The sequence below is a fragment of the Drosophila erecta genome, unplaced genomic scaffold (genome assembly GCF_003286155.1).
Source record: "Drosophila erecta strain 14021-0224.00,06,07 unplaced genomic scaffold, DereRS2 tig00000092-arrow-pilon, whole genome shotgun sequence".
NCBI classification, from domain to species: Eukaryota; Metazoa; Arthropoda; class Insecta; order Diptera; family Drosophilidae; genus Drosophila; species Drosophila erecta.
In genome coordinates, this window is record NW_020825207.1 from 15,112,488 (window position 1) to 15,123,646 (window position 11,159).

Sequence of the window (11,159 nt, forward strand, 5' to 3'; positions counted from 1 at the left end):
GCTCGCGACTAAATGGCCATTAATATTAATTTAAGTTAGAGCAGCGCCAATTTTCTTGACACTTCAAAACCACACAAACAAATTCCCATTCGTAATGAGGAACTCAAGAACTCCCATCCATACACGAATAAAAACAAACCCAAAGACAAACATGGCAATGGCAATAACAATAATAATGGTAGGACCTTAATAAGATATATGGGTGGGTGGATTTTGGGGCTGGCTGGGTGGAAGGGAAAATGGAGAAACATTGGCGTGGTAAATAAATAAAACGATTTCAGGCGCTCAGGTCGCATATGTAAACACGAAGTCCTCAAGGTGCAAAGCAGAGCGTCTTAACGGCATTCCCTGTGTGAAAAACGTGGTTTTTCCGGGAAAATGTGTGGCGGGGAGAGCGTGGGCTGTGGGGATCGGTGTGACGAAGGGTCCTTGCTAATCGTAAATTGCCTGGCATCGCACTAATCTACACATGCACACTCGCATGCACACACACACATTTTAGGGGCATAAAAATCGGCACTCAATTGGCATGAGGGCACTTTGGGGCCACTCACATACACAGTTTTCCCCTCGAATTTTCCACCTCCCTGCACGTACATATGCTTATGCCTGGGCGTTCTGTCGCCAAGAGGCTCGAATTTTCCTTGGCATCGCTGACGGCATATTCTACGAATTATAGCATATAATTTCCCAGCCCCTCGCATCTGCCCGCGCATTTTAAATGCCCTAATGGGATACAAATAATAATGCGGCTTTCCGCCCATTGAATCAGTAATATGTTAATAATAACATCTAAGAATGTTGTTATTAGCTTAATTTGGATAAATAATAGCTAACTGATCTTGGTAAGCTGCCAAACGAGTGGGTAAGTAAGTATTTAATCTTAGCTTTTCTATTCTTACTTACAAGTTACAACTTTCTGGTACCAACTAAAAGTTATATTGTTTATTAAAATTAAATCCATATCAGAGGCCTCATCAATCACGCACTTAAAAGCTGCCATCAATAAGCAGAATTCTCAATTTAATGTGTAGAATGATTTATGTTTGTGTAAGTAGAACACATGAAAATGCATACATTTACCATATAAAATATATGTTTGAATATTTGGGAAGAACTGAACGAAGCGCAGATTATTACCCAACAGGACGAAAGTTTAGCCAACTGGCAGAGCTGAAATCACCACCTGCTGATTTATATTAACTTGGAATTATTCAAGCGTGCCAGGACCTCCCGTATCCTCCGACACTGGCCTCCGGTTCGTTTATTATCGGTCACTGGACCCGCATGCTGCTCCTCCGACGCACTTAACCTCGGACATGAGAGTCTATTTTAAGCATTTACAACTTTATGGCAAGCGGTCAAGAGTCAGGCCATCCACTCTCCCATTCACATCCACATCCGCATCCACGACGGCCCCCCTGGAGACCGACTTTAAGCTCCTTTCGGGAGCAATCACAGTTGGCGGCTGGCAAGTGCCACGGGAGCCACCCACGCTCGGTTGCCCACCACCAAGTGTAATCCTAGAGCTCACCCACTTTTCGAGGCACTGATTTTTGCCTGCTAATTGTCGAGGCAGCAGAAGCTGGCGAACTTCTAAAATCCGACACCCAGCTGGCTGCTGGGACGTCATTATTGGGCAAGGAGTAGGAGGAGGAGCACCTGGCATTTGGGTGACATCAAGCATACGCCTCGTGTGGCAGGGCTGGAATTTAATTAACTGGCGGTTGCGAAAAGGCTCCATTTGATACATAGACAATTAGACAGGTATCGATTCAGGTTTCTCCTGCCAGCCGAAATATTCTGGTGATATGCCCTCAAAGTCGCAGGCAAATGTATTCTGGTCCAAATCGAAGGAATGCCATTATACGCACTTGAAAGCTGACACTGAAATCGTTGGTAGGAAGAATAAACCAAGTTAAAAAGGGCGAAAAGCAAACGAAACCGCCCACGCGTGTGTAAATTTGGACGAATATAAGACCCGCTTTGGGCCAAGTGGCGTATGATGGGCCAATCAACCCGGCCAAAGTCACGAGTCACGAGTCCTTCCCCACAGGCTGAGCAAATAATAAAAAGGACATTCGCCCGAATTGTCACATTCGTGCGCTTAACTGAATGACAAAGCCGCAAGGATTTAACTGCCCCCTGTTTATGCATTTGTCAATAGACCGAACAAAGGAGGTCCCAGAGTCGGCGCGAATCCTTTCTTTGTTTTGCTCGCACCGAATACTTCACAGTTCAAATGTTTTGCATATGCTGGTGGCTTGTTTAATTTTCCTAAGCGTTTCTCGGCAATCGAAATGAAGCCCTAAGGAGCTTCAGCAAATGCCCAAAATTTATACTTCAAACGATTTATTTAACTTTCTGCGCAAGTGACATGGCTTTACTAAAGGTCAACGTCAGATTTATTTATTGAATAAATATTCTTGTATTAACAGCTGAGAGCATCGTCCAAAGCTGGCACTTGTCTAATTAATTTTCATTTCAATTTCAGTTTTTGTATCGAGCCAAATCGCTGATCAAACTTGCCCAAAATCCGAGTGGCGTCCAACTGGCGAACTTTGAGTCCTGATAAAATAAATCTCTTTTTTCGTTTCGTTGATTTTATGCGTTTGTTTTTGTTTTTTCGGGTTGCGGGGAACGAGGGCCAAGTGCAGATGAACCCTTTTCAATCAAATTAGCTATAGTCAGTGGAGCAATTCCACCATGGTGAGCAGATGATGAAAATTCTCGACGGAATTATAAAACGGGTTAAGCATAAGCAAAGAGTTCAGTACGATGGAAATATTTGACCAACAACTGCTTTATATACGATTCCAATTAAGATTTAACCATAGGTCTTGCAATTTCCATAATTAAGTTGAACAATCGATATCGAATTCCAGTTGCAGATTGAAGTTTGAATTTTAACTTTTCAACATATTGAAATTGTTTTCGATTCTCCTTGAAAACTACTTCTTTTTAAGAAGTGAAAAATCATTTTCATTAACACTAACACGTGCTGACTTTAAAGCATAATGCCCTTTTTAATAGCCGACGACGACATGACCCTTAAGTCGAAAGGCAACTATAGGACATACGACTGACCTAATCCTTGTTACGTCCTTTTCTTGTGCGAACTTCAAATGTCAAAGTAGGAGTGCGACAGCAACAACTGCCCTCGTCTGCTTCTTTGCTCTGGAATTGGCAACTGTCCCGACATTGTTGCCAAAATGTGAAAGACAAACAGTGGAAATTCCGCTGACAACTTTGGCTAAATCATGGCATGCTCATTTATCAGCGGGCAACAGAGGGTTAGGAGTTTGAGGTCCAGCCATTATGGGTTTCCCCTCAGTCAGCTGCATTGCCGAAAACTCTCGAGTTCCGCGAAAAACTTAACAGAAACTTGGAAACCGGCACTCTACGGCCGCAATTGAACAAAGTTGCGGAGGAGCAACTTTGGTTTTCGTTTCCGGTTCCGGTTGGTTGCATGCAAAATAATGACAAATCGCCGACTGAATTGCGTCTCAAGCACGTGTCTGTGGCCTGCTCGGGAATCTTTATATTCTTTCTATATTTCTATCACACAAACATTTGCCCGACTCTGGATTTATGACATTTGATTGGGCCACATGTGCTCCACTCGGCTCACGTATTATCCACATGTTAACGAGGCATTGTAATATGCATAACCGGGGTGTAATAGGTTCCTAGTGTGCGGTCAGTGCTCTGGATTATAAAGAGTAATCAAAAAGTTTACTGGCTTTGTATTCCTTCTGTTAAGTGCCTTCTTACCGGAATCACTTACAACTTTTCTGACATTTTGCGTATAAATAAGCACAAAATCTTCCAGGACCAAACCACAAAAATATCTGATGCGTGTAGCTGCTGCACTAAAATATAATTTTTCCACTCGACTGCACCGCTGTTGTTTTCATAGTTCTTTCTTTGGGGTAAATGCCAGAGTTCAAGTGGGTTTTTAAAGTAATAAATAACACAAGAAGGGGTAGCAATATGTCGAAATAAAAATTTGGTATAATTCCAAGTAGAACTAGATCAAAGGTTCGTGCAATAACAACGGTTAGTCAGAAACAAACGGGATATTTGATATCAGCAGCAGAAAAATGGCATAATAATGTCGGAAAAAATATTCTCTTACATTCCATGCAATCGGGAAGTTGTGAAATTGCGTGAAAATTGTCTTGTCAGTGGCAGCTGCTGCTGGCATCTGCGAATAGATTAAAAAATATCAAAAGCAGCTACAGAACAAACAGACGGCACTTGGCATATTGCTTGCCTATCGGTCTACAGGTGGACAACTGAAATGCCGCTGGATGTCAATCCGTGCTCGGTGAAAAATCCCGGCTCCAGGCGATTACATACTCGGCCAACTAGCTGAACAGTTGGCGCTGTCATGTCGCATCTCAATCTCATCATTTGCATATCTGCTGTCGCCGTGTTGCGCTTACATCACGCATCCGCACTGTTGGCCCATGCAATCGTTGCGCTGCAGGCGCTTTTACCCATGCTCCACGGCTTCCATTCTTAGTCGGATGCCAATCTTTGCTGGATCCTCCCTTGGACCCTCCATCGTAAGCTCCATCGAAAGCGGGTGGAAGTGGGGGCCCATCTATCGTCAATCAAAGGATTCTGATACGGCCCCAACATAGCCGGCTGTTTGGCTTTGCAATTTATTTGCCTCGCTCGAGATGTGACTTAAAGTGGGTTAAACCACACGATTTGGGCAGTGACATATGATAAGGGGAAATCGACCTAATTTGTTCGACCCTGCTTCCCTCGAACTTTGATGTCTTAATACTTGATAAGACCAACTATCTAAAAATACATTTATTATTTTAAGGAAGGTATTACAAAGGTTCATGTCCTAAATCCTCTGATATGTTCTTTGTAAATATAATGATTTAAACCTTTGTATTATTCAGTTTTAAATATTTTATTCTAAAAAATAAAATTCAAAATTTGTGAGAATATTTATGTGCAAAATATCTTTGTGGTGTTTCTTATAATTTTTTTATAATACCTGAAATTTAAACATATTTATACAACTATTAGCTTTTCAACGTAGCTCTTACTTGGCTAAAAGTTCAAGTCACGACTAAATTTTCGGGTTATATGTGTTAAGTTTACCCTGGAGATGTAAAGTAATAGTGAAACGGTGTAGAGAGCTTTTACATGTAGCATGTAGAATTAAAATACTGAATTTCTTGTGAGTTCACTTGATAAAATATTTAAAATTTCCGTAAACTATATTATGCAACCAAATTTCATTGAAAACTTAAATTTAATTAAGCCAAATTTTTAAGGCTAGCTTGTATTTGAACAGCATTATATAATGTAAATGAATATTGAAGGTAAATGAACCAGAACTGATTTCACTTTAGTAATTTTCGAAAGGATCTGTAAAAAATTCTTGAAATAATTTATATTTTCTGTTTTTGAAAATAACCAGTAATGAATAACTAATTCACCCAACTGGGAACCCAGCTCTGTTGCCCATTTCTTGGCCAGAAGTAAACGACAACAGCTGCCACGCGCTCGCCAACTCTCTTCTGGAGCGGCTCTCTACACTTGTCTCGGCCAAAACGTGTTTGGGCCACTCCGGTGAGTTGGCTCCGCTCTTGGCCAGATGGAAGCCAGTCTTCAGTTCGATTCGAAGCGCGTCTTAGCACGGTTGTTGCCGCCGGTCGCCGATCATCAGTTGGCCAAGTGAATGTCTTTCAATTGTAACCGAAACTATATCGTCCAGTGGGTGATATGTAAGTGAGCCGTGTGACTAGCCCTCTCTTTCGCTCCGGCTATGCCCGTCTCTTTCGCAACCGAGCAAGTGCGTCGAAAGATTTGCTGACAAGCGGGTTTCAATTTGAATTTCGGTCTTAAGTTATCGCTTTTCGGGATTTTACGTATGCAAACAGCGTAGTTGTGGCATTACCGTTGTCTCGACGCGTCATAAAAAGTTGCCCCGCCCCCACATCCAACCACCGCCCCCCGAAAAAGGCATTCGATGATTACTCAAGGAAAATTTCACTTTGCATCGAAAGCTAGTTTTTGCATATGTACATAACTATTAACTAAGGCTTCACCGTGCCCATTGGACTTGGACTCGATTTCCTAACCACCGGCCATATGGACCTCCATTTAGCATTGTATATATAGCATTGAGATTCTCGAGCGTGGAATTAACATAAAGTTTTACCTCCCGGCTGGCCTCCAGTTAGAAACTGCCATAAATGCATAAGAACTGTGCAGTGAAGTCCGCTCAAAGACTTAATTGGGAATTATTAATTATTTAATTACCCTTACGCAAGCCAAGGTCGTCGGCTGATAAAATGCAATATTTTCTATAAGTTTACCTCTCACCGCCCGAAGACAAATAGAAAACAAACTAATCAGTGAAAAAATCGCATAAACAATTGCATGCAAAAACCGTATACAAACAGAAATCCAACATCAAGCCAAGATATATAATGTGCTTTCGTGTTTATATAGCAAAGACAGATTCAAGGTGAATGTTGCCATTATTTTTTTTGAAAGAGTGCTCGGGCAACAAGTGAAAATTTATTGGGAGTTTTTTGCTCGCGTGCTGAGCGAGTGAATTAAAAAGAAACGTTGCCAAAAATCAACGCGAATTTAATACCATTAAAGAGTACATAAATATCAGAAGCAATTTAAGGTGTTTGAAAAAATAAATAATCAGTGACTAATTTGGAAAGGAAGAAATAAATCACAAATCTTCGCGCAGAATGGGAATCCCCAAAGGCTGTTTTGGAGCTCGTTCGTAGAATCATTGCTCCGATTAGCATTTTAAATGAGCCCCTGCCTATTTGTTATTTGATATCTCTGGTTAAATTGTATACAATTAGATAAATAGTATTGTATTTTTAATGAATAATTTATAGCTATTTATGTATGGTATACCTCTGCAGTCATCGATTGTCTTAGCTTCTGAACAGTCCAATGTCAGTAACTATTTGGAGAACTTAGCCTACTCACACACAATTCTACTTATCGCGCATACGCAACGTTGGCGTTCCAGCCTTGAACTTTTTCGTTAGGTAGAACTGAGAAAGTCGCGAGAGAGCAAGAAATCGCATTATTATTAATTACATCTCAACGGTAACTTCAAAAACAACGAAAAATGCTTTGAATACCTTTCAGAAGAAACCCGTCTGACCCGTCCCACCAAAAAACAATTTCTCGCTTTTGACTAAATTCGCCAGCAAAGCCATCAATAATACGTATACGCAACAACAAAATGCAAATACTGGACAACAAATAATTTAACGATAATTTACAAGACGCCCGGGGCATAAAACAAAAGAAGCAACAAGTTTAATAAGAAACCAAGCAGCCAAATTGCAAATTACAAGGCACCACCAGCATTTCGGATAAGGTTTCTGAATTCGGAGGAGTAACGAAAATGTCTCGATCGACGTCAAAAACGACGTCGCTGCTTCTCGGCAGCATCATCGTTTTCTTCGTCACCATCAGCGGCTGCTTTGCACAAGGTGAGTGAGTTTTACATATGATATGTATTTTATGGTGCGCCATCTTATGCGCCCGCAAGACAAAAACAACCTTAATTTAAGTCATATTCTTCAAAGTTTGTTGGCGGCACAGCACTCGGGTCTCGTCGAGAAAACCCCAAAAGGTCTGTCTGATTCACTCCATGCTAATTTATCTAGATGGCAGCCGTGAGATCGGTGTCTTTTACAAGCCGGAACTCTTCGAAGGTCTGAATCGAAAGAACGACGACACTAAATGCGTGTTCAAAATTAAAATCTCCAAATTAAAGACAAATGCGAGTGAATTGTCACGAAAAATGAAACGGATGCTTGGCTTTAAAGCCCGAATAAAAACAATAACACGGCTAAAACTTCCGGGGAGTTAGCAGATGACAGCCGCGATTAAACAAACAGTTTTCCAACGAAAAAAAGTGCCTAACAAATAAGCACTTGATCAACTGGCAGCCACAAATTTGGTTGCACCTGCAGTTGATTTTTGTGCCCACGGGGACTCACAGTATTTGACAGGCAAATGTCGACAGTTTTGGCCTTTTTCGGGCACCTTTATTGGCTGCACTGAAAGAAAAAGATGTGCAGGGAATGTGCATCAAATAAAAAATAAAATCTTCGTGTGGCTAGATTTCTACATGCAAAGATCCCTGATTAGTGCATATATTCTTGAAATTAGGTTTTAATGATAAGTTAAAACTGTAAATTAACTTATTTAGTGGCATAAACATTATTTCATTAACATTTGCAACACTAAAATACTTAAAGCAACTTTAATTAGGAGACTTAAATGATGTGCGTACCCTTTTTGTTTGTGCTTCTGCACTGGCATGACTTTATTTCCCCTCCTGAAATGTGTTAAAATGTCAGTAAATGTCAATAAAACTCATGTCGCCCCAAAGGCCTGTTTAAATATGGGGTTAACTGTTCGAAAGTTTAAAGTACCGATTGTAAAAAAGAGTGCTTGGCACAGATTTGCGTTTACCTTAAGTGATTTTAAGGGGAAAAGCGTGTCATTGAACTTGGGGCAGTGTCACGTCAGCTTGCCATAATATTTACACAATTACAATGGATCTCGATCTTCAAATTAATCAGCAACAAAGTAACAACTGGCTGAAGAAGGCCACACAAAACAAATTAAAACTAAATCTGTTGCATAAGACATCAATACACAACCTTTCTACTGCGCAATCCGGGACGGAATCTTTTTCGGCCTCACAAAAACCAGCAAAAAGCGAGAGACAAAAGCAGGGTTAATAAAATTAACTTGCTAATGAAGCGATGATCACACCGCATCATTTCTATGGGCCACATGCATGCATATATACATATGTGTGTATATCAATATTGACTTAAATCATCTCGGAGAAGAAATCAAGAAATACAACTTATTGAAATCCGCTAGCAACATTTTTGTATATAAAGCAGAAACATTTTTGTCGCGCGTGTTTTGGCCAAATACAACCAATCCACCAGCAGAATGGGCAAACAAGTTTCGAGTTTCTCGGCGGTCCACTATGCAAATTAAACACTAAATACTAAAGATATACACATGTCGCTTTGGATATTTTGTAATATCACGATGAAAACGAAAGTGAATCCGCCGCTTGACTTTGAAAAGCGCTCGAACGAAAGCCACCGAAAGACCCTTCCAGCTGCCCTTGTTGTCGCCTTGCTGGTTTCACTTTTATTCCGCCATGTACCGAGTTGTTAACTCTATCGAATTAAAATAAATTCGCCACCGCCGCGGCCGCCGTTGTGCCCAAAAGAAAGAAAGTGAAAGAAATGTACGAGTTTGTACCCATGTGCACATGGCTAAGTTGCGGCACAAGTTTTGCGCTCGAAATCATAACAGTAATGGCAACAGGTTGGCTGACTCTTACAGTCCGTCCCACTTCTAAACCTCGAACTCGTTCAGTTTGATTTTGTGAAAATATAGCGAAATGGGTTGAAAATGGAGTTTATGTTTTTAGTTTAGATATGAAACTTTAAGCTCTTCAATGCAGTGTATGATTCCATTTGATTGTTTAACTGCAAGGAAATTTAAATAAATGTCATGTGTACTCAAAAATATTTTTAAAAAGTTAGAAAGTCCAAGTTAGAGTTTGAAATATGATTTTCAATTAAAATTACTCAAAGTAAACATTTTGATTACCGCACAAGAAATTCAGTTTACTGAAGTGAGACTGTATTTCAAAACAGATTTTGAATCTAGTCCGAAGCGCTGCTCTTTTTTGAATTGTCACACTGCCGTTACTTTTTCCAACTGGCCGAACGTGACGCATTTCTTTGGCTTTATTTCATTGAATAAATCTCTTCGCCAGATGCAGGCTCTGTGGAAATAATTGCTAGCTTACATACTCTCATGTAAATTGGCATTTTCTGTGCGCCGTAATGATGGGAAACATGCCAATGACATTGTTGTCCAACGCGAGTCGAACATTATGGCTGTGGAAAGCGAATTTACATAGACAATGTGCGATTTTTGTGGCCTGAAAAGAAAAGCGCAGATTTTGCCAATGGTCAATTAAAATACATTTCCATTTCCACACAGTGCTCACCATTATTTCCGCTCAGGCAAACTGCACTCGACTTCAAAACAAGTTTTTGTTGACGTCTGGTTTAACCGAAACTAAAACCAAAACCAAAACAAAAACAGGTGCAACAACCGCCCGGCCAGCGGCATTTTATATAATGGTCAGTTTTAAAAAGGAGCAATTTCTCACATAGTTTATCGGCATTGCTAACATACTTTGGCCAGTCCACGGATTTTCCAAAAACTGTTGACTTTCTGTAATTCCTTTAAATTAATAATTCTTCTTGTATCGTTTTAAGAGAATCGATTGGCTGAAACGATTCCTTGAGATAGTGCTATCGATATAATTAGTTCTTCTGCCATTAGTTCTGCGTTCTTCCTGCGCATATATAATCGATATTGTTTTGTGATTTCTAACTCAACTCCTTATCGAAGACTCTGCTCACATTTTTTCAATAACTCACATTTTCACTTCAATAACAATTTAATCACAATCTGAAAAGTGTTTGATTGTCTGATCAAGTGCTTGTACTCTCCCATACAGGATTTAACTTGGGTAATTATGGCTAGATTTGAGTCTATTGTAATGTTTAATACCCTTACAAAAACATTATTTACACTACTTTTATACTTAACAAGAAAATATAAAGTACAATACAGAAGTGTGAACATTTTGAGATTTCCCATCCCTTGCTGCATTTCGAGCGAGTTGGCAGAGTTGACTTAGTGTGAGCTTAATTTACGCGCGATCATGTCCAAGAAACCCATCGATCATGACCAGGGTGGCCAAATCCTCAAAGATAAATCCTCGGAATTCACAGTGGAGAAGTTTGTGAGGAAGCGCTATCTACGTGGACGTCCCCAGTATCTGGCCAAGTGGGAGGGCTATCCAATGAAGCAGTGCACCTGGGAGCCACTGGAGAACTTGGGCAATTGCATGACGCTGGTTGCGGATTTCGAGGCGGAACTATACAAGCAAGACCAGGAAAAAATGAATACCCACTGACAAGGAGAAGATGTTAATGCAAATTGTTGGCTACAAATAAAAGCTATATTGTTGGGTGCCTGTTATAAAATTGTTTATACATATGTATATTTTGTTACTTTTTCAA

At 40.3% G+C, this 11,159-nt stretch overlaps 2 protein-coding genes across 4 annotated transcripts in view; both read left to right on the plus strand.

Moving 5' to 3' along the window:
* Positions 1-5,609: 5,609 nt before the first annotated feature.
* Positions 5,610-11,159, plus strand: part of LOC6546754 (mucin-5AC) — a 34,917-nt gene continuing 29,367 nt past the window's right edge. Inside the window, exons 1-2 of one of the 3 annotated variants that reach the window (XM_001974509.3) lie at positions 5,610-5,756; positions 7,156-7,505. In XM_001974509.3, coding sequence (XP_001974545.2) covers positions 7,418-7,505 — 88 coding nt within the window. In that variant the 5' untranslated portion in view covers positions 5,610-5,756; positions 7,156-7,417. The other 2 variants (XM_026980154.1, XM_026980153.1) reach the window with 2 other exon arrangements.
* LOC6546756 (heterochromatin protein 1) lies at positions 10,739-11,123 on the plus strand. The gene has a single exon (XM_001974510.2). It carries the CDS (start codon positions 10,799-10,801, stop codon positions 11,051-11,053), a length of 255 nt encoding a protein of 84 aa, XP_001974546.1. The 5' UTR covers positions 10,739-10,798; the 3' UTR covers positions 11,054-11,123.